This window comes from Lontra canadensis, unplaced genomic scaffold (genome assembly GCF_010015895.1).
Source record: "Lontra canadensis isolate GAN:19392208 unplaced genomic scaffold, GSC_riverotter_1.0 scaffold4, whole genome shotgun sequence".
NCBI classification, from domain to species: domain Eukaryota; kingdom Metazoa; phylum Chordata; class Mammalia; order Carnivora; family Mustelidae; genus Lontra; species Lontra canadensis.
In genome coordinates, this window is record NW_022630998.1 from 1,554,143 (window position 1) to 1,578,448 (window position 24,306).

Here is a 24,306-nt window from a genome sequence, read left to right on the forward strand (position 1 = left end):
CCCGTTTCTTCTAAATACCAATTAAAATTTTTTTTTTACAATGTGAACATTTTATGACTATCCTTTATTGAAAGGTTTCCTTTTTTTTGAACAATGGTCTTCATCTCTTAAAATCTGAGTTAAATAATATTTTGTTTCACTATTTTAGAAAATTTATATAACAGATTTGAGAAAGTATTTAGGTAACTGACAGTTACAAGTAAATTTGACTTGTTTTTATAAATCCAGAAAAAGCTATTGTACCCAGAGGCTTCTTTCACAGAAGTAGCTCTCTTCAAGGCCCTTGATTGAATAATTTGTTTCTGGTTGTTCTGGTGATCACCATAGTAAGAGTAAAAATCATAACGATTGATAACTGCACAGATTTCCAGTTGCGTCTGTGGCAGCTGACATAAAAAGGTTTGACTTATTCACACTCCATGGTCTAAGCATTCTGTGCTGTTTGAATGGGGTTAAAAAATCCAGTCATGTAATTTGGTTTCGAATGCCGCACAGTGATTTCATAGTCATAGCATAAATCACAATAAATGGTCTGAAATTACTTTGGACTAACGATAATGTGAGTGGAGAGATTATGTAATTTAGATGGACGGGCTGGGTTTCTGTTTACATTTCTTTCACAGAAAGACATAAAAGGTATCTAACAGTTATTTCATCTTCCACAGTCTTTTGCTGGAGAGGACACTTGAAGCTAGGGTGGTCTTCTTTATGCTTAGCTTGAAATTACTCATTTAATATCCTTCTTTGCAGGCGGGCTGGTAAGAATTAAAGGAACATTGTTAGAAGTTCACTTTCTGTACAAGCTTTGAATTGGCTGCATTTTGTTGATTGAATCCCCACATATCTAGATATTTCTTTAATTACAGACAGGATTTACATATTTACGTACGCACACACACTAGACTTTGATGGAAAAGAGGAGAGAGCCTCTGTGTGTCACCTGTCTTCGTCACACTTTGAGAGAGGGACTTTCCCTTAAGTGTGGAAGGGGAGAAGAGCCAGACCTGTATTTCAAGGAATGCCGGACTTTTAGAATAGATGTATGCATGTGTATATATTTTGGTGTGAGTTTCTGCTCAGTGATTCTCCTCTACCTGTGAGTTGGTACCAGCCTCACCATCGCTCCCCACGCGCTGCGTGTGTTTCATCTTTTCATGACTAGGAGAACTTAAAATGGAAAAAATCAGGTCTCTCAGGCATCATCTCTAGATTTTTTTTTTTTTAACTTAAGAATGAAACTCCGTATGCTTTCCCCTCATAGACTGCAGAATTAAATCACCTTGATTATGCTATTTTTAATGTTAAGCGCAGCTTTTACTTTAACTTAGGATCGGTTTGACCTTAACCCTTAAAGAATTAAAAAGTGCCTGTCTTGACATGTTAGTTAATGCCTTTTTTCTCTTCCAGTTCGTAAATGTGGTGGAGAATGTTTGTTGAAGAGTCTGTTTGGGCTTTCTCTTTTTCTTCTTAGAATCTCATTCTTGGTGAAAACCAGATCCTCAGTATTAGGATCATTATTGCTTTTCTGACAGTGACTTTAATAATCATATACAAATATCAGGAATAAAGGGAGAGAATGCGTAAGATGAATTTTATAAAGCACGCCCCTGCCAGAGGTTAATAAGTATTCAGAGTAAAAGATGGTGGGTCAGTGAGCATTCAGAATTCTCTAGTTCCTCAGTGAGTCTTGATGCAAAGCCTTTCCAATTTAGTGGCTTCTTGTAATGTTGCCTAGACTGTCTGCCTGTCTTCTAAAAGGCACGTGGGTTCCGCAGTAGTAATAACTCTGCCCTAGGTTCACTAATATATTTGCTTCCCTGGCATGTTCACCATGTATCTTGCATTAGCCTGTTGCTTTTTACGATCATTGAAATTAATACGCTAAACTTAGCCTTTACTCTGTGACCCTCTAGTACCTTTATAATACAAGAAGTGTTTCCCTCCGTCTGCAGGTGCTGCTGTTTTTTCAAACGAAGGAAAAGGAAAACCATACAGCGTCACAAATGACTCTGGACACAGACAGATCATGGGGAGTTACTTACGTGTTCATCTGCTGTCTGATTAAAATCATCTCTGTAGTGACCACATACATTTTCGAGGACTCACTCTTAGAAACAAAATGTCATACTTTCATACTTCATTTTGTGGTTGTCTTACATTCATATTTTTTTCTAATTTAACTTTTATGGAAGCTTTAAAGTTTTGTCCAAACATGAGTGCTTTGCCCATCAATGAATGGAATGGACCAAGGAGGTGGTACTGACGGATACCGTTCTGAGGACATTTTCCAGAAGCTCTCCTCCTATTGTAGAAAGCAGTACAGTGTCTTCAGTGTCAAACAGTCACATGCCTAATCTGGTTTTTTTATAACTTCTGTAAGAGCATAATCAAGCAGGAGTTTTCTCCCCAGTGGAATAATGCAACAGAGAAGACGCAGTCGCCCAAATATGTAAAAGAAGTTATTTTGTGAGAAGTTCATTTCTTGTGTGACATCTGCATTGATTTCAGTATTACTGATGGTACTGCTATTCATGAGTCATACTAACATTCTCTCCGTGAAATCATGGTACAGTCACTGCCCAGAGGTACCGAGGGAAAAGCTCTATGGGTTCGGCAGATGGTAGCGGTCGAACGAATCACGCTAGGTAGGAGCTCTGCTTTTGTGGCCCCACGACGCCAAGTACAGTGTTGCTCAAGTGGCAGAAGCGCTTTTTTAAAAAAGGAAAAAAAAAAAAAAAAGCAAAATATTTGTAAAATGTAACTTTATGCTTCCAGATAATAATGTATGTTAGACAGCAAGAAATGAATACTTTGAGAAATGAAATATGTTGGAGTTTTTTTTTGTTTTTTGTTTTAAATACACTAAGGAGAAGAAATCAATGTGAATCTCATTGCAATGTGTAAGGTTGAAGTCTGAGGAGATCCCACTGAAACCTACTGCTGAATGATTACATTCTCCTTAAGCAGAAAATTTTGGATGTGCCATGCAGTGGTGTCTATTAGTTATTTGCTTTTTGATTAAAAAAAAAAAATAAGAAAAAGAAAAGACCCCCAGCAATAAAAACTGGGTCACTCTCTTGCTCTCTGTGCACATTAGTCTCTTGTATTCAACTTTGCTGGTTCTCTGGAATTTTCCTACTTTTTAGTGTAATTTTGATGATCGAAAACTATTTTGGAAAGGATGGGTCAGGTGCTTTGCCTCCATAGTCTTTTGAAGTGCCTGGATATGAACAAAGTAACAGTTCTGTAAAGAAGAAGGAAACCCATGCCACTCTTCTTTTTAAGTCTAGTTTGTTTGAAGCCATAAAGACACAGGTATTCTTTGGTCTCATTCTACAAGCCAGATTCTTCAAGAAGAGTTAAGACAAAAAGACTGGCTAGAAAGAGAACGAGTTTTTCCAAATCTCGCATTCACCTGTCATTGATAAGATTGTTACTTGCTCTTTCCACACAGCCCTTTCTTTGTCTTTGAGTGCATGCCTTCCGGCGTGCTTATTTATTTTTGTTGTCTCAAGGTAACATTTGAAATGTGTAATTAAAGGAAATAAATTACATTTTTGACTTCATTATTGCATTTGCAGGGATTTAATTGTACTTTGTAACTTATTTTTCTTATTAGCCAAAAGTTCAGCGTGTTGCTTTTTGATGAATTAGGCGCCCATATGAATACTGCAAATCAGGACATTGTTTATCACCGTTGCTCTGAATCGTCTCAATGGTCTTTTCAAGTTCTTGATTTTAAAGGCCCACGCTCAGCCTAGAAGACATTTGCTGTATAATTTGGTCAGCAGTTTCCATTCTGTTTGTATACTGTCACGATGTCTTAAATGACAGGAGTTACATACTGAGTTTTCATTTTTTGTTTGCCTTGAGCAAGGTAGATGGATGTTTTGGCCATTATAATGTGAAACCACTTTTTTTCTTTACAGTATTTGACCAAATTTGTGTGTCTATGATATTTGTAAATACATGCGATATCTGTATTTCTTATCATAAGCCTATTTAGTTTTACTCTCAGTAGGGTTTTTGGACTGTACAGTGTTTATATGATCTGAACTCCTTATACATAAGAAGGTGTGTATATTAATCCAATTATGGACTTAAAATATTTTAAAAGTATAAATACCCTTATTTGCTGCAAAGACCAGTGTGTAGACATTTGCTTTTTAGCAATATTTTTAAGTGCTCCATTTTAATGCCAAGGAATAAGTCTTTTGGCAACACAAACTGGTCAGTAATAGGTAACGCAGGTATGTTCAGGTTAAGCCAACAATATTTTGCATTTTTATGCTTCTTTTCTGTCAACACTAATGAAGTCAACATTGCCTGAATGTCTGAATAATGAAACACATCCCTGTTTAAAAGTATGTAACTGAAAAAGAAATAAAAAATAAAGTAGTTTTTTTAAACTCGCTTTTTCCCCCTTCCTCTGATCACGGGTGAAGTGATGCTACTCATATTAACCTGAGACAGGAACTTCAAAAATCCGGTTCATTGAATTTTGTGTACGTGAGAAGCCGAGCTAAAGGAATATGCTTTTGTGTTTTGTGTTTCTGTTGGGATTTTGCTCTCTGGGAGCCCCATTGCAAAGAGTACATACCAGGAAGTAGCTGGGCTTTCTTTAATCACAGTTCAAGAAAAAGCCTTTTATATTTCCCTGAACCATTTAATAGAGCACTTAATTAAATCTAATGCCACTAATAAAGCCAGGAAAAGAAGCAGGATCATTTTATTCCTCGTAAAAAATGAAGTCATACTTGGGTGTGCACAGAGATGAAACACGATTAATCCACTTTTCAGTGAACGACTTTATCATTGCAGACGGAGGGCATCTATCTGGGACAGCCTCTCACAGCTGATCCTGTGTCAGGAACAATCAGAGGAGTTTTCCAAAATGGTGCTAAAAGTGCTGTGCTCACGGAGAGACGCCCCAGGTAAGATAAGGCAAAGCAGCACACGCTCAGCACTAGCATTCAGAGACCGTAGATCCTGAGAGGAAACGTAACGGTCAAAAGGCCCAATGTAGAAAAAGCTGATTTAAGAGGGGGATTCGGTGGGAAGGACGCAGTTGCTGCATCCGCCAGCGCCCTCTGCATTGTGAGTGGCTCCCGTGGTGGGGATGTCTGTCATCGCATCCTGCTGAGAAGTCCGGTGGAAGCGCCACAGCTTCCCACATGCTTGATGCTGGTGTAGAGTCGGGATCGCCCTGTGTCTCTGGTTTGCACCCCTCCCGGGCTGTTTTCATCGCCAGGGACACTTCTTCTGTGTGACAGAGAAGTGGCCACCCAGCAGCTTCAGACGTCTGCCGTCTTCGTAACCTCAGCCAAGACAGCAGTTCCTCTCGGCAGTCCTAACAAAACCCCAAGACGGACACTGGTTGCTTCCTTGGTTAACAAGCCCATGCCGAGCCAATTACTGCGGCCAAGGGAAGGCTGTTTGCTCACCTTCAGAGGACACACTGGCCTGAGAGGTGAGGTGCAGGGGGTTTTAGCCAAGTGGAAGCAAGGGCCTTAGTACCAGAAGTCAGAGCGAACCGGCACCACTGAGGCAAAACCCACAGGCAGCCACTGTCCTGATGAGAAAAACGGGAGAGGCGAAAGGCAAACCTAACCATTTTAAATTCGGAAACGTTCTTGTTACTGGACTTCTACTAATCTGAATATGTTCTTAGAAATGATGCATAGTAAGTAAAAAGATTTGAAAAATGTTCTAGACTCAGGTAAAGATGGCGGTCCCCAGTATCTTTGGTGTGCATTTGTTTTTGTCGAGTGTGAAAGGTGCTGGTGATAGAGCTGGATTAATAGAGTAAAAAGCTGCTTTTTCCCTGCAGGGTTACAAGTAAGTGGAGTTACAGAGCTTTGTGGACGTGCAGGATAACTAGTTTCTTCTCTGCCTAAATCTTACACAGACTCACATGTTATTTTCTTAGGAAATTGACTTAATGAGAATACATGATCATAACCAAGGAAAGAAGTAGGTATCATCTGGTAGTATTACTGGGATATGAAAATGCTTTTGCTAGAAAAACCAGTTGTTCAGAGGAAGGTTCATTGTATTGCAATTGTATTTAAATGTAAAAACACACCTGTACTCGTCTGCAGCGAGGGTTGGCAAACTTTTTGTGGGCCAAGAGGCAAAATTGAGACTCATAAACACTTGTGTAACTAGAAAGAAAACAGATTTCCACTAATTTTTTATTAATGGAATCCAAATTATAGATTAATGCCTGAGTACAATGTAAAAAAAATCTAAGTCTAGTAATGGTAAGAACTGAATTATTTTGAGGGAATACTATTTCACTTTCCTGGGGTTTCAAATCAATGGCAAATATTCGTTTGTTAAATACTGATTGGTAATGTGACTTTCCATATGTCCTCTGAAAATTTCTTCCCGCAGATAGACACTACCAAATACTGTTACCAGTTCTTACATGTATGATTTTCATTGAGTGTATTTATCACTTGGAAGGTACTTATAGAACTTCATTAGATTCCCCTCTTGATATTTGGCCTTTGGTAGATCATTCCTTTGCAGGTACAATCACTTCCAATTGAAGGCCAAGTAAGTGTTCTTCAGTCGTACAGTTACATGGATTTTGAGATCCAGAAGTCCAGCCAGAACTGTGGTTCGGTTTGGAAAGTGGGTACACTACAAATTAGTGTGGGAATGGAACTCCTGTTCCCTTTGAATCTGACCATGTGGGAAATTACATAAAGCAGCTTGACATCACTCGTGATTAAACAAGAGTTGTCACCATATTGACTTTGCTGCAGTGTAAGTTTCCCATAGAAGTGCTGTTCTGCCTTGTAGTTTTAAGTTGAATTTATTAAGAAGCATGATCAGATCTGCAGCACAGGCAGAATTCAGGGTTCATCTATAATAGGCAGAGGTGATTCTCATTCAGCAAGTTTGCAGTCTTGGTCCTGAGCTGAAAAAAATTGCCGTTAACACTTTACTGCTGTCATCAAACTGCTGTACGACTGGGCCAATCAGGTTCCTCAGTTTCTGTTTCTGGTAGGACTTCATGGAAGCGATGGTGCATATTGTGGCTAAGGCCACAAGGGTGAATGAAATACACCACTGACTACTGGTTCAGTAACCTGACAGATTCAGGTATAGTCCACAAAACCCCTGCTGACAAGTGGTACAAAGTATAAACACTGACTTTAAGCATCTTACATGTTGACAAGCTTTGTGAATTTGTCTAGTACACCTGTCTCCGCTGCCCACATTTGGACCACCCTCTGTTGCAACACATCTTGGCAAAGTCCACTTGATTCTGCACTGAGTTGGTGTTTTCCCAAGTTCCTCAAAAATATTCTTTAAAACAGTTGTTCTAGAGAGGCTCTTCCTAAAGACTAATTCTTGAGTCACTTCAAGCTCAGCACTGACTTCTCTAGTAAACAAAAACTGGGCAGTATTGCTAACGTCTGTTGGCTCATCACAAGCTAAGGAGAGCTGCTTGAAATCATTTGCCTTGCTTTTTAGTTGCCTGTTGGTGTCTTTGAGGCTTCAAGCACCTGTCCTTCCTAAAAAGCTAGCCTTCGACAAATTTATTTTCTCTGCGCGTACTTTCTGGCTGCTGGAATCCAATACGATTAACCTGAACTCACCATCCGTAAATAACTCTGCTTGGCTAACAGTGAGCCCCGTGGGAAGTAACTGGTTTGTCACCCCCTTGTTCTCATTTTTTCAAGTGTGTGAAAGAATTCTCCCGTTGTGATGAGATCCTCTGTTTTAAGTTTTCTCTTCTGACTGTTGCTTTCCTATAAGCTGGGGATACTGTGATGAGCGCTTAGTCTGGTAATGTCACAATAAATTGTATTCTTTTCACACAGCTGAAGTGTCATTGCATAATAAACAGGATGCTTTGCCATGTAATTGTATGACAAATAATCACAGTCCACTGTGCCTTAAAAGTGCTACACTTAAAGTTCACTTTCCTTTCCTTTTTTTTTTTACAGGATTAATATGCACTAATAATAAGAAATAATAAAAATGTCTGTGTGACAATTTGTGTGGCACTTGAAATGCTGTTGAATTCTAAGTGCATCATTGAGATTTGGAGTGTGTTGAATGGCAGTGTGTAGTGATGAGAATGCCACAGATGGTCTCTGTCACAATCATTCACCTCTGCCTTTGTAGCCTGGGAGCAGCCATAGACACTATGTAAACGAACAAGCTTGGCTGTGTTACAATAAAACTTTATTCATGGACACTGAAATTTGAATTGCATACGATTCTTACGTGTCATGAAATACTCCCCCCCCCCCCCCACCAAACCTTTTATTAATGTGGATACCATTAGCTTGTGGACCAGATAAAAGCAGGCGGTGGGCTGGATTTGATTTGCAGACCATTGTTGGCCAGCCTCTCTTCTAGTGCACGTTGGACAGAATTGGGTATTTGAAGTAAATTATTTTGGTCCCTGATTGAATGCCACTACCTACCAAAAGATAACCTATCCTCCCATTATGAAAGAAAGGGCCATTTTTCAGTGACATCAAGAACGAGGATAGCAGTAAAGAAAATACACCACAGTGTAGGCAGGAGTTGGAAATAAAGCCAGTGAGGTGTCTGTCTGCCATACGAAGTTAGATGTTGAAGCAGGAAAGAGCATGGATTTTGAGATCAGACAGATTTAATTTGAATCTCACTTCTTCACTTCTCTTGCAAGAACAATGGCAAAGTGATTTGACTTCTTAACATCAGTGTCCTCCCCTCAAATTGTGGATAACACCTTCTCTGCAGCCTGGCTCTGAGGATTAGCTATAATGTTCATAATTGCTCTTAATTCAAAGTACCTTTTACCCTCACCCTTATAATGAAGTAGAGTTTACAACTGAGCGACACCTTGACTTCTCACGCAGAGAGTGTGCTTCTGCTCTGAGACAAGAATAAGGCCTGGTATTTATCAAACTTTGTCTGGGGTAGAAGCCATCGTTCCCATCTGTTGAGAAATGTCTGTACCCTAATCCTGTCACGTTGCACCATTAGCCATCTTGCCTCCCTTAATGGCATTGATAAATTCTTAGCTATCAACTCTATACCTTTATGGATGAAAATAACAATCTGCGGAGAGCCAGTGCCGGACTCTGCGTCGAGTCCCTGTAATCCTAGCTGAAGTTTAGTATTAAGTCATTGAACCGATATCACAACCTCTAAGCGTTCTAATGTATGACAATCTGCCACATTACTGCCATTGGTTTCTTACAGATGCTTTGTGGAAATCCAGAGGAGCAAGCTAGGTAATTTCTTTGGCCGTTTCCATTATCCCATCCAAAAAAAAAGGGGGAGTGGGGGGCCTGGATTTAGTCTGATAGGACTCTTTCTAATGAATCCTTGTTTATTGCTAACAATCACTATTTCTATTACTAATATTACAAATTGACTTTTAACGAATCCAGTCTAATCTTATTTAGAATCAACATTATTTATCAATCTGTAAGCTACATAATCCATCTTTTAATTTTTTTTTTTTAAATAAAAATTCCCTGTCTCATTTCTCTTCTGTCTTGTTCCATTTACCCCCACACAGTCTTTCTGTATGAAATCTGTCCAGGTCTGGGTACTTAGTTTTCCTTTTTAAATATCTGTGTATCTGTAAATATATCCATACGTATTTCCTTTTTAAATATCTGTACCTGTGATGGGCTTCATTTCCTTCTTGCCGTGTATCTTCCCCCTTAACTTTCCTAGGTGCAGATTATTCTTGATTAAAAAAAAAAAGTAGAATGAAACTGTAATGGGCTAAGCCTTATATTCTTTTTGTCATCCTCCCCCCTTGTCTTCAACTGGCTTGACATGCGGTTTATAAAACCCTTTTTTGTTGGCTTCAGTATTTTTTTAAAAGACACCTTCAACTAATTCCAAAAATCTCAACTGAGATTTTACCTTTTTTCATTTTCATTGGCAATGCACACTGTTTCAGCTCTTGTATGTATGCTTTTAAAATCTGAGCTTGTCAGAAGAGACGCTTTTTTTTTTTGGCAAGCTTATTCCTTTTTTCTTTATCAGGATCATTTCTAATAGCAGAGCTGGAATCACAGTCTTGAGCTCCCTTCACGAGGTATCAGAGATCTTAACATGAGTCGCTCACATTCTCTCTGGGCGCCTGACACTTCCACTTTATCACTCAATTCCTTATTGCCAGTCATTTTTGTGGTCTAGAGTAGATTTTTGCTATCTCCACTTCCTAAAGATTAGGTTTCTGGCATATAAAAATTGTCAGATGCTCTGCTTTTAGGGAGAAGAAAAGATATTCTTTGGACATTGGGAGTTCTCTATCAACTACTAAGTTATGTTTCCGTATTTTGTGTTCTTTTAACTAAAGTTGATGTATTTAGCATTTTTCTTTCCTTTTTTTCCACACTTAGTGCCCAATCTGATTTTCTTTCTCTGTCCCGGCATTCTGTACTATGTTTTTATAACTGTGACCCAGTTTTTCCTCTCTTCTTTGCCCCAGGATTTTACCTTGGGTGTCTTTAACTTCACTGCAGGTGCGTATTGTCTCAATAGACTGCCCTGTGCCTCCCTTCTCACGTGAATGTTCTAGTCAGAAATCTTACGCCCAGTGGAGTGACTCCTAGGTCGTATTTACTGTGCTCCATTTTTACTGGACTCTTCCTGTTTGTGGCTTCCGTCTGTGCTTTCGTGTGAGGATGGCTGCGTACGATTTTCAGGATTACCTCTAAATTCTCTGCTTGAGTGAGTTACTTGGCCATCTCTAACCTTCCGTGGCTTTTATCTGCTCTTTTCACCTTCATCCTCTTTCAGTTTAAAAATGACATTAACAAGTCAAATAGGCCCTTCCTCAGAACTCATGAAGTTAACACTCTAAGCCATCTTAAATTGTGCTTTGGAAATGAAAAATCCCATTTTAAAACATTGTATGAGTAGGAAAAGCACTCACTTCTTGTACTTTGTATTTTGTCCTGTGTCCCATATTAACTTTGTCGGGATGCCCTGATATTCTCTATGCAGCTTTGTTTTCAAAATGATAAAAATTACAAATTATAAATTTATATGATACATCAACATATATATTTTATATATACATATATAATTTATGTATCATATATATCATATATGTGTATGTGATATATATATCACATATACAGTTAATTCAAGATACCTTCAGATTAATTCACCAGCTCTGCCAAATCGATGACATCACTAGTGGCCATACTTCTGAAAACAAGGAGGTGGATGGCAGCCTCACTCCAGCTCTCTGATGGTAAGCACATCAGTGACAGCCCCAGGCTTGTGGCCGACAGCTGGACGGCAGGTGCCACAGTCCTGTGGCCACGTTCCCACAGGCAGCTGGCCACCCACAACCTGCCCACAGGGACCGCACCTCAGGTATTGTGTTCAGCTCCTTCTGATTTCCCTCAGCCCTGCCACACCCCTGTTGATAGTCCACTTAGGACACTCCTTTCCCACCCCTTTTTGTGCCATCTCCTTCCTTCTCAAACTGACTGAGCCCTTGGGGTTCTAGGAATAATTTTGTTGGAATGAAGGGTCTGTTTAAAATAAAATGCTTAATAAATGCTTCCCTAAATTGGGAAATACATTTATTCCTTACGTGGTGCTTAAGGAAATGGAAAACTGTATTCTACATAGTCAACAGTAGGTAGGAAGATTTCTCTCCGAAGGTGTTAAACATTAGGTCTGACGAACCTTTGTTGGTGATAAAGCTTCTGCATACCATCTGGTCCCTGCTGTCCTTTTTCTGTAGCAGAGATCATCAGCAATGACTACATGCATGTCCAACTTTCCCTTTCACGTTGAGAACACCAAGAAGTCAATTTCCTATCTTCCCTAATGGAAATGTTCAAAGCAGGCAAGCGTGCATCAGTTCTCATGCAAGAGAGAAAGCTGAGATGACTGACAATGATTGCATGTTTTTGTTGCCTCCCCTAGTTGTAAGCTAGATACGTTAGCCCTGGGGAACAAAGCATACACTGTGTGTTACAGCTGCTTCAGGAGATGGCTTAACTTTATACCAGAGTAAGGAAGGATAGCCATTTGTCTAGAGGTCTAGAAGCCTTGGCAGGGTTTTCTTAGATTCCCCTGACAGAGATCGGCATGGATGGAGAGGGAGAGATTTTGTTTATTAATTTGAATAGCTTTTCTTGGGACACCCTGGGGGGCTCAGTCAGGGTAAGCCTCTGCCTTCCACTCAGGTCATGATCCCGAGGTTCTGGGATTGAGTCCATCATCGGCTCTCTGCTCAGCGGGGAGCCTGCTTCTCCCTCTGCCTCTGCCCCTCCCCCTGCTTGTGCTTTCTCTCTGGCAAATACATTTAAAACAATCTTTAAAAAAAATAAATAGCTCTTCTTAAACAGTGAGGTCATGAATGAATTTTATGTTTTAGACTTTTTAAAAAGTGTTTTGCAAATGAAGGATTAAAACCCTTGAAAGGAGTGGAGAGATGAGGAAACAGACTTTGGATACAGACTCGTTTTGGAAGGCATGGTTAGGTGATGAAGAAATGACTGGATGGGGGAGCAGCATCGAGAGAGAGTGTTTTGCTTGTGGCTTTAGGATTGGGGGAGCTTGAATGGCTATTTTTTTTAACTGGGGGTGGAATCTATCAATCCTTGGGATGAGGCAGAAGCCACCGGCGAGGAAGAATGACCTGGAGGAAAGGAAATCTCTGGGGAGATGAGCTAGGAATCCAAAGCAAGGGGCAAGTGAGGGAGAAGGGGCAGATCAGATTTAGCTTTGTGGAGATGACTTGTCTGTGGGGCCGAGGGGGGTGAGAAAGTTATTCAAAGGAATGGCTCTACTGTCCTTGTTGGCTTGAGATGTGGGTGAGGCAGAGAGGAGGCTCCCTGTGGGTTGCTTTTTATCTGGAAGAAAAATGGAGCCATCAGGAGACTGGGGGTTCTCAAAAAAGTCAAAGACCAAACGTAATTATTTCAAACTTCATTTTGTTATATCATCTGCTACCCTGACCTTCAGTTTTCCTTTAGGCAATGTGTAAAGTTACTGACATACACATTATTGAATTACGAACTTGTAGTTTAAGTGAAAGAACTCTTCCCCATGCTGTTATAATGCTAATCCACTTTTAAAAAGAGCTTTTAGATTAAGAAGTGTTTTGCAAGCACGTTGGTCCTTTTTAAAAGAGTCCTTGGTAATATAAGTTGTATTATGTATCTTGGTGACATTTTATAAATGTTTCATATTAATCATCTTCCATTGCTTTTGGCATGGATATAGAAATCTAGTTAGCTTGAGACCGAAACATTCTCTGCCGATACAATGTAATATTTTGCTTTCAGGTACGTGTAGACCATAAATTGTGATCTTCATGTATTTACATTGTGAATATTATACACGAAGGATAAAGCTTTCCTAAATCTGATGTTACCCAAAATGAAAACAAGGGAAGTGCACAAAATTCTATTGCTTCTGATTTTGCTAGTAGAGGAAGAAAATAATGGAAAACAATGAAAGAGAACAGGAAATTAACTTGATTACTCGGCTATATGCTTTCTATCGATTAAAAATATACATTTGAAATTTCATTTGGTCTCAGAAAAAAACAAATTGTATGTTTTAGCGAGCTACAGTCTTAAGTCACCGAGACAAGTGAGTTTCGTATATTTTGCACATAAGAAATTTCTTCCTCTAGGGACAGAATTAAATTTTACTTATCTCTTTCTATTTTTTCTGCTTCATTAATATACTTAGAGTGAATAACACATGGGTAATGCTAAATAAAGATAATACATTTGGGGGTCAAAAAGAATACGAATGCAGATGAGGAGTGCTTTTAATTGCTAATCTGAAAGTGTTCTTCCTACTAGACATTTTGTCATTGGAAGTATGTTATTGTCGGATTTTACCAAAAAATCCTGAAAATAGGCCAATTTTTGTAGGTTTCTTCTATGCGAACATAGATGTATAATCCTATCTATCTTATCTATCTCTTTCTACCTACTTACCTATGTACCTACCTATGTATCAGGGAGCAAATTCACATTGCAAAAATCTATCATTTTGAGCATTTTAGATTGTACAGTTTTGTGGGGATAAGTACATTGACAGTGTTGTGCTACCAACACCTCTACTTGGTTCCAGGACATTTTCATCACTGTAAAGAGAAACCCCACATCCACTAAGCCTTCACTTTCCATGTCCCCTGATCCCACCCTCCAGCAAACCTCTTCCCTACTTGGGTCTCTGTCGACTTACCTACTCCAGATAGTTCATCCAACTGAAATCACACAACCTTTTGAAAATAGTTCTTGCCCTCAGCATCATGTCTTCAAGATTTATCCCTGTGGTACCACGTATCAGTATTTCATTCCTAGCTCATGCCTACTTCATGCCTATCCCTAGTTTATGCCTAGTTGATGCCTGGTAACATTTCATCATGTGATCATTTCTGTTGCTTTTTACTGCATCTCACCCCTGGAATCCCTACACTACACGTGTTTGTGAAGCTCGTGGCTCTTCTTTCTGTAAGGGTAGTCCCCTTAGGAGATGACGGGTTGTTAAGTTGTGGAAAGTTCTCAAGAGATTTCTTTTTGGATTTCTACACCCAAGTGGTGATAAGGCCCTGCACTCCTCTTGCCTTCACCAAGTTGAATGTTCTGTCATCGTATGCCTTAAAAACTCAGCTTTCTTCTGCAAAATGTTTTCAGGACAAAAAGGCATAAGTGAATGGGAATGTCATTTTCATATGGGCTATACTATAGGCCTTAATTTCTTTCTGGGTCCAATTAAGTTCATGTCAAATTATGGCTTTGAGTTTATTTTGGGAGTCCTGCCGTCTAAGGAGGTATCACCAAGGATGGTGACAGTCTTAACTGATCCTTGACTAGGATCTGTTCTCATTAAGCACCTGTAAATCGATTAGGAAAATTAAATATTTGTGTTAATTGGGTCACACAAGAGTTATTTTGGCTGTGATACTTGTATTTGGGGACCTCAGATATACCAAATGTTTTTCACAGTTTATCCTAATTGTGTCTTGAAATCACAGCATCTATCTCCAGTAAAGGAGATCACATCTGACACTGAAGTGAGTTATATAATTCCGTAATTTCCTAAACTATATTTTGTTTTTTAGAGTACATGTAATGAATATAATCCTTCTGTTTTCACAACCTGGTATTAAGATATTAGGCCATTGACTCTGAAATTAACTCTTTGGAAAATGATATATTAGAGCAGTATAATATTATTCTGACTCCATGCATCTTTTATAATTAACCAAGCATTTAATGACTTACGTTAATGAGCCCATTGTTACTGTGGTCCTAGGATTCCAAGAAGTACGGCTCAGCACCCAGCTTATCTGTGCTCCTTGGAGCGTCTAAGTGTCCTTTATTAAATCAAACAGCAATATATGTCAGTGATGGAAACCCATATAGTACAGATGTCTGTACAGGGAAAGGGAAATCTCCTTCTGATGCCAGACAAGCAGTTCACCAGACTTCCTCTCCAGAGGCAACCAGTGTGAAGTTTCTTGCCTATCCTAAATAGAAATGTTCTATGCATGTGTAAACTTTATACATATGGATTATATATATATGTGTGTGTGCATGTATACACATTTACATAAACACATATCATATATCTCATGTTGCTCTAAGTAGACGCATACTGAACTGACTGTTTTGTCCCTTGCTTTTTTATTTAAAAATAAGATCCTAGAAATTATTTCATTTTAGCATAAGGACTACTTACTAGCATCTATGTAAGTTGGACAGATTTCTAGAATTGGACTTGCTGGGTCAAAGAATATATATGGGGTGTCTAAGTGGCTTAGTTGGTTAAGTGTCCGACTCCTTGTTTTGGCTCAGGTCCCGATTTCCTGGATCATGGGATCAAGCCCTGCGTCAGGTTCCACGTTCAGTGGGGAGTCTGAGTGAAGATTTTCTCCCTTGGCCCCTTCCCTATCTGAGCATGTTCACTCTCCCTCTCTTTCTCTCCCAAATAAATAAATCTTAAAAAAAACCCAAAAAACCAAAACACCCAACTATGTTATTTACAACTTTAAAAAACTTTTGATCTACTTGAATTTATTTTGATAGGAGTGTTATAGGCATCTAGCCTGATCCCTTTCCAGATGGGTGCTAATTTTCCCCAATACTCTCTTATTGGGGAAGTCTTTCTCTGCTCTTCCAAAATGTATGTTTTTTAACATATACTAAATTTCATATATCTATTCTGGATTCTATTCTGTCTAATCACCTAATTTTTTTAGCTTTTTAATTACCATACTGTTGTACTATGTCTTAATGTCAAATTAGGTTACCTACTTGCATGTTTACTTTTTTCTTTTTAATGGGTGAATTTTTTTAGGAGGTAAAATTTATTGAGGCATATAGTGTTATACTAGTTTCAGATGTTTGACATAGTAATTCAATATCTATATACACTACAAAATGATTACTGCAAGAAGTCTACTTACTACTCATCACCATACAGTTGGCCTTTGTGTGTATAATTTTTGACCTTAAAATTCACTTTTTTGGCATAGAAAAATTTTTATGCCTTTTCTTTTTCTGAACTCACACTTAATTTTTTTTCACACTTAATTTTTGAGTTGATTTGAAGGAGATTTAAAATAAGTTAAGAGTCTTATATAACAATGGGGTATGCATATTATTTTAATTTACCTGGTCGCATTATTTTTTGTATCATCTTTAAAGTGTTTCCCTTCATATTCTAAAGTAAGATGATCTCCATTACTCCATTTGTCAGCTTGAAACAATATCTGGTGATAATCTTGCAAAATTATAAAAAAATCTATGTGCTTATATTCCTTATACCGTATTCTTTCCTTCATTCTTCCTCTCAGTATTCATTATTTTCCAACATGTTCATGATGTATAACATCTGTGTTCTTTCCTTTGACCAAAGTTTCCACAGTTTTAAAATTTGACTGCAATCAATTTACTCCACTAGTTCCTTGGCTGTTATTTTTCAAGTTATTCTCGAGTCCCTTCACATTTGAGAATTTATGTTATTTGCCTTTACTTGTGAAAAATAGCTTGATGGAGAAAAAAATTTCTGCATCAGCCTTTGGCCCCTGGGCTGTCTAGCCCTGCCTCACTGTCTTCTGTTGAGGGAGGAAGCTCCGTGGAAAGTGGACTCAGTTCCTTCCACTCCCCACCCCCCACAGGAGACCTGATGGGTTTGTTTGCCTGGTGCTCATAGAATCTTTTAAGTTCATCTTTGAAATCTTGGGGTTCATCTTTTTATGTGAGGTTTGGAGGAGCAAAATATATCTTTCTTTTTTTCTTTTCTTTTTTTTTTTTTAGTGAGGGAGAGAGAGAGGATGAATCTCAAGCAGTTTCTATGCTGGGCATGAAGCCTGACATGGGCCTTATCTCACGACCCTGGGATCATGACCTAAACTCAGAACAAGAGTTAGAGGCTCAACTGACTGAGCCATGCAAGTGCCCCTAAAACACACCTTTTCAAACTTTTATTTTAGGAAAAAGTTGTTTTTTTTTTCCTTTTTTTCTCTTTGAGCAAACTTCTGTTTTATTTGCTTCATTTCCTTTTTCAGCAGCGTCGATGATTCCTGTCTCGGAACTCTTTTGTCTATTTGTCATATTCTTTCACCTTCAGTCTCCTATTGGTGCATTGTTTGGTCTTTTTCATTTTGTTTTGCTTGGTGTTCTCAGTGTGCTTCTCCCTATTCATGACTTTGTTTTCGGTCATGTTAGGGCTCTTTTTTGATGCGTCTCATGTTTCATACATGTAAAAGTATGATTTACATGTAAAATGTACAATTTTACATTTATAAAATATTAAATTATATTAATTATTATATAATATATTAATATATTTATTAACTATTAACTAAATATTATTTATTAAATATTTATTATTTATTAAACATTAGATTTTATTAAAATAAAATGTATAATTTTATTTTTTCTGTTTATTTCATTAATTTTATATAAAAGCTCCCTATGACCTTCATCTGTTTTTTTTAATTTGCTTGCTTGTTTTGTGACATATATATATATATATATAGTGACATATATGTGTATGTATATATATAGTGATATATGGTGACATATATGTGTGTGTACATATAGTGATATATGTGTGTATGTATATATAGTGACATATATTTGTGTGTTTATATATATAGTGATATATATATGGTGACGTATATGTGTGTGTATATATAGTTATATTTATGGTGACATATACGTGTGTATGTATATATATATGGTGACATATATGTGTATGTATATATATGGTGATATATGTGTGTATATATATTTATATATATGGTAACGTGTGTGTGTGTATAGTGATGTATATATGGTGACATATGTGTGTATGCATGTATATAGTGACACATAGTGACATACATGTGTGTGTTTATATATATAGTGATATATATGGTGACATATATGTGTGTATATGTATAGTTACATATATATGGTGACATATACGTGTATATAGAGTGATATATAGTGACGTGTGTGTATATATAGTGATAAAATATATGGTGACATGTGTGTATATAGTGATATATTAAATATATGGTGACATATATGTGTATATATATATATAGTACCATTACATATATATATTTTGTGGTATGGTGTTTCTGGTGTAGTATTTGGTTGTCTTTTACATTTTCTTCTTGAAGAGTTTTAATATATTTTAGGATTTTTTTTTCTTGGAGCATCTCTTTACATATTTCATGTTGGCTTATTTCTAGTAATTATATTGGAATTAAGGCTTTTGAAAAAAAGGGGAGGGAAAACTGAGTCACTTGGCAAAATAAAGAAGATACGAGCTTTTGAAATAGGAGTGTTGCGAGGAGATGAAAAAGCGCTAAGGCAAAATGATAAAACAGCAGGAAGAGATGAATAGTGAACCGGTAGAGCTCAAAAAGAAATGGGAGAGAAAAATAAAACCCTAGGAGAAATCAAGACAATGTTAGACGCTGCAAAGAACAGAGTAGACAGCATGAAAATATAGTCAGTGATGAATAGAAGAGCCTTGGGATTCCATTTTTTTCTAGTGGGCCATCTATTTCTTTGACGATAGAGTAGAGTGGAAGGGCCATAAGAGTGAGCTGGATTAATTAATTGTTTCGTGGGCTTCGCAGATGATGTATATAATCCAAACCACCGCTTGTGGTTTGGATTCCGTGATCTTGCAGAACTTCTTTATGTGTTGCACTGAAATTTCCTGTGCCCCAGGATTTCTCGCGTTCTGACTTCCCATGTACATCTCATCTCACCAGGAACTGGTTCCTGTCCTCCATCTCTCTTGTCTTTTCTCACTCTGGCAGGTAGATTTTTCTTTGGGTGTGTCACTTTTTCCTTACTTAGCCCCATCTCTCATGCTAGGGCTGGTTGTCAGGAGGCTGTAGGGACTCTCCAGTGCTCCATCATGTCCCCAGATATTGCCTTTGCAAGGAAGGAGTTGTTGATTTCACTCCTCATCTGATGACCTCTCCATAATGCTGGAGGTTTGCAAACTCCTGTGACTAATCTCAGCCTTCTCTCTCACTGAGGACTGATACTCACTGTCCTTGTCACCTCCTAGAAAGGAGATACTGAGTTAATGACATGACGACACTTGAAGTCAGAAACACTGGAGTCTGAATTTATTTTTACCATATATCATCGGCCACAGAAAAGTGCCAGGGAAGCATGAGAGGCAACTGCCTGAAGGGGAAGAAGTATTGCCTTTTTGCTCCAGGCATGGACTCTCCCAGTGAAAGACCTGGGTGTTCTCCTAACGGCTCTGTACTTGTGTTTCCTGACACAATCCTCAACAAGGTGAGATGTTAACTTTCTCAGATCTATTGTTTGGTAAGCCCTGGAGTTAGAAGTGCTGTACAAGGTATTCGGGTGGTTGACAAATCGCAGAAACAGCTTCCTACTCCCCACCTTACATGAAATGACTGGAGCATACCCATCAAAGGTGGCCCTCCATAAAATACCTGCTGAATAAAGGAATAGTTGGATTCCCTTCTAGGACTGGAGTCAGGCTTCCAGCCTCATAGCTCCTCTGGGACCCTGTGCGTGCACCTCCTGTCTCATGGCCTTCCACATGGTGTCTCTGTCTTCTTCTCTGTCTGTAACAACGACATTGTTGCTGGACTTAGGGCCCACCTGTTCAATCAGCATGATCTCATCTTGAGATCATTAACTACAACGGAAAGAACTCTTTTTATCAAATAAGGTCACAGCCACAGGTTTGGGGTAGATACATATTTTGGGAGCCACACTTCAACCCACTGTGGAAAACACATTGGAGAACATTTCATGTCCATACATAATAGGATGATGTTTGGGAGAGTTATAAGCTGGATGTAGATCAAATTCTTGAGGAGGTAGTGACAGCCCCAGGTCCTTCTTGCCCTCTGATCTCTAACCTAACAGTGAATTGTGATAGTGGGGGTTGGAAGCCAGTGGACGATCGTCAGGCCACTTACATGCCTGTCTTTGAAGATCCCTGGGATCTTACTTGTTGCTTTGCCTCACAGGCAAGGTTGGAACCACCGGATTTTGATCCTTGTCCTCGACCCTTCTAAGCTTGCTCTGTTCTTTTTGCATTGTAGGTTGCCAACCCTGTGTGTGGGCACAGACTTCAACACACTGCCTGGTCCTATAGAACTTCCCTTCTCATATTCCGAGGGTCCTGACCTGATTTCAGAGCAGAGTGCCTTTTCAATTGAGAAAATATTTGCAAATTCTGATATTGTGCTGAGGTTTATTTTGCCACAATTCCATAAGCAAAGGGGTCACCATAATAAAACAGTGGGCATTCATTTTGCTGAATGCAGCACCAAGAAGGTAGTCAGCAAATAACCGACTAGAGCTAAGTCTCCAGTCTGGGTCTTTCTGAGCCCAAGCATTGAGCCACTATGCTGTAAGGCTCTTTGGAAGGTGGCCCCTTAAATTGGGGATGGGCTTATGTCACCATTGCGTGCAAGTTTAATTGGAAACCAACAGGGGGCAATCTGTGAGATCAACTCATTCCTCTGAATAGTATAGAGGAGGAAATAACTTATTTTATTGAATGGATTAATTCGCTGATTAGAGAACTTTGCAGAACCATTTCATGAACGTAATTCTTGCTTTCTGGTAACAAAGGCCGTGCTTAACCTAAATTTTCGGTGCTGGGCATGTTGCCTCTCTCCTGTGGACGGTGGGGCATTAGAAGTCACCTTGCTCAGTTAAAAAGGCACCGGGGAGAGGGCAGAGGAGGACAACAGCGAACACAGTGAAAGGAGGACCCGGTGAAGGTGAAGGCACTTCCGTGGACGGCAAGGAGAGCATTGAAATTAGACCGCACAGCCTAAAGACACAAAACATTTCATTTCCCGGTGCATGAAGCTGATCTGACCTTCACCGTTCCGAAATAACAGGAAATATTATTTTTCTGCTGGCTGTACTGCATTTGAAGCGAGTAGTTAAGCAGAATGCTCAGCGTGAATAAATACAGTTAGGAATTGTTAGGGCAGGCTTCTATGAAGAGTGCATGTTAAGCAGTAATCTAAATGTAAGAGCTCGCAGCAAAATGAAATTCATAATGTAAAGGTCAAACCTGCCTAAGAGAGACTTTTAGCCAAACTATCGGCTGAAAAACCGATTCCCATTTTGTTTTAATAGTTAGCAACGTATGGTGGCGGAGGTGATGGGTTTCAGTTGAGTGGGTCTTGCAGCATTATCTTGTGCTCAATTCAGCAGAAATGTGTATGACTTCTCCGGGGCTGTGAAAAATGGCTGAATTGCCTCTTCCCGAACCTGAAAATTAATGACTAGAAATATTATCAACCAGGTAGGTTGTCAGAAAAAATAGTGTAAGCACTTTATCTAGAGATGGTATATAGTCTCCCTTAGATAAGTGCTGGGGATCTTAGGGGACCGCCTAGGAGGGACAATTGACGTAATGTTGAAGTTAGCCACAGTTATTAGCTAGAAACAACTAGAAATAAGAATCAGAGATACTTATTTATTTATCTTTTTAAAAAAAGTCTCAAGGGTTTATTTGAGAGAGGGGGGAGGGGCAGAGGGAGAGGAAGAGAACCTCAAGCTGACCTCCTGCTGGGCGCAGAGCCCAAGGCAGGGCTCAGGGTCCTGAGATCAGGACCGGAGCTGAAATCAAGAGTCAGATGCTTAACTGACTGAGCTACCCAGGTGCCCCCACCCCCATCTATTTACTTGTTTTTAATCTCCTGCCTGATCTTTTTCTTTTTAAAGATCTTATTTGTTTATTTGACAGAGAGAGAGATCACAAGCAGGCAGAGAGGCAGGAAGAGAGAAAGAGGAGGAAGCAGGGTCCGAGCTGAGCAGAGAGCCCGATGTGGGGCTCGATCCCAGGACCCTGGGATCATGACTTGAGCCGAAGGCAGAGGCTTTAACCCGCTGAGCCACCCAGGCGCCCTCCTGCCTGATTTTTGAGTTTGAAGTATATTGTTTGGATCTGTTCCTAAGTGAGAAGTCTGGTTGGAGCCCTGAATTCTTGGAGGAGAACCCGAAGATCCCTAATGTCCTATCTGGAAAGGTGGATGAGCGATCACAGGTCGTCCTCCTCCTTTGGGGAATTTTGTACTTCCTTACTTAATCCTTACCTTTGTCACCCATTTATTAAATCCCACCCAAATACCAGCCGCTCATCTAGAGATACAGAGATAAAGGAAGCCTCGTTATTGTCTCCAAGGCTGTGTCGAGAGACAGGGTGGGCACGGGGAACCAGAGGGTACACTAACTAAAAATCAGAGTGCTCTGAGGACTCAGTCCCATCAGAATGCTGCAGTGGGAGCTCGGGGAAGCAGAGCTGGTGCTACCCAACCCTTGGAGGGAGGAGAGGCATTCAGGGAAAGCTCCTTGGCAGGGGTGTTGTTTGAGGGGGATGTACAGGTTCTTCCATTTCTGGCCCGTTTACTCTTCTATAAAATCCTGAGAAAGTAGCTCCTGCCTTTCAAAGGTCTAGCAAGGATCACATCAGACAGTATGTGTGAGAAAGCCTGGCCCAGGTGGAACTCCATGTTTTCATTATGATCACTGGGGATGGGTTTCTGGTCTCTCTCCCTCTAGTACCAAAATGCTTGAATCCCAAAAGATAATTTAATCTCAGCATTAGAGGAGTTTAACTCTTAGGCCAGCCATGTAAAAGCACAATGCAAATTATTAGGCACCATAAATTCAGGATTCAGTACTCTGAATGCATATGGGAAAGGAGAGATATGTACTGATTTTTAATGGCAGCTGTAACTGATTATGAAACTTGGTGGCTGAAAATGACACAAATTTATTGCCATAGTTGTCTGGAGGACAGGATTCTGAAATCAAGTCCATGGGGGTAAAATCAGCTTGCTGGCAGGGCTGGTTTCTTCTGGAAGCTCGAGGAGAGAAGCCATTCCTTACTTTTTCCAGGTTCTAGAGGCTGCCCCTTATCCCTGGCCGGTGGCTACATCTCTCCTGTCTTTACTTCCAAAGTCACATTAACTTCTCCACCTTCAGATTTCCTAACTCCCTTTCATAAGGACACTTAGGATTACATAGGGTCCACCTGGGTAACCCAGGTAATCCCATCTCCAGATCCTCACCTGATTATCCACAAGGTCCCTTGTGTCATATAAGAAAACATTTACAGGTTCTGGGAATCAGGTTGGGGCTGGCTTAGAGGGATGCTCTAAGGTCAGAAGACACTGACCTTACAGTGTTACTATCTTTTGCCCCTGACATAGTTTAACTGCTCCCAACAAGTGTATGAGCCATTATACGTAGATAGAGCTGGCTTGTAAAGGGAAGTGCCTACCAGCACCATTAAGCTATTCACATCCACCATATTGACTGTCAATTTCAGAAAGTCCGAAGTGGGCACAGTGATTCACCTGGAATTTAGAATTCTGTCCCACTCTCATTTAGATTCCATCTCACGGTGATTAGATCACAATATTTCTTAACACTTAAATTCATTTAGTAGCCATGTTGTGGACAGTGTCCAAATAGAAAGATGGTATGCTAAAGCCATTGGGTAGTAGTTAAATTAAATGCGGTGATGTTATTTGAGCATAACACATTTTTGCTGAGGGAAAGGTTGTGTTGACTGTATCACTGAAAGCCACATGAGGTAGAGATGTATTTGTTCTATAATACTCACGTGTAAGGTATTAAAATGCAGCAAGTTTTATTAAAATTATGTTAAGTAGAAGATAACAAAATATGATATTGCTTTATTTTCCTAAATCAAATTAAATCTGAGCCCCTGCTTACAAAGGTTGGCAAGATATTCACTATCAGTCTTGATTGAAAGGCTCTTCCCAACTCTAGGGTTGAACAAGTGTTT

The 24,306-nt window shown here is 39.4% G+C and overlaps 1 protein-coding gene across 9 annotated transcripts in view; it reads left to right on the plus strand.

The window, feature by feature from the left end:
• Nucleotides 1–4,412, plus strand: part of CSNK1G3 (casein kinase 1 gamma 3) — a 110,904-nt gene extending 106,492 nt beyond the window's left edge. For all 9 annotated transcript variants that reach the window (XM_032844385.1, XM_032844413.1, XM_032844403.1 and 6 more), the window contains one exon: nucleotides 1,953–4,412. In XM_032844385.1, the coding sequence (XP_032700276.1) occupies nucleotides 1,953–2,007 (55 nt within the window). In that variant the 3' untranslated portion in view covers nucleotides 2,008–4,412. The remainder of the gene's footprint in view (nucleotides 1–1,952) is intronic.
• Nucleotides 4,413–24,306: the final 19,894 nt, after the last annotated feature.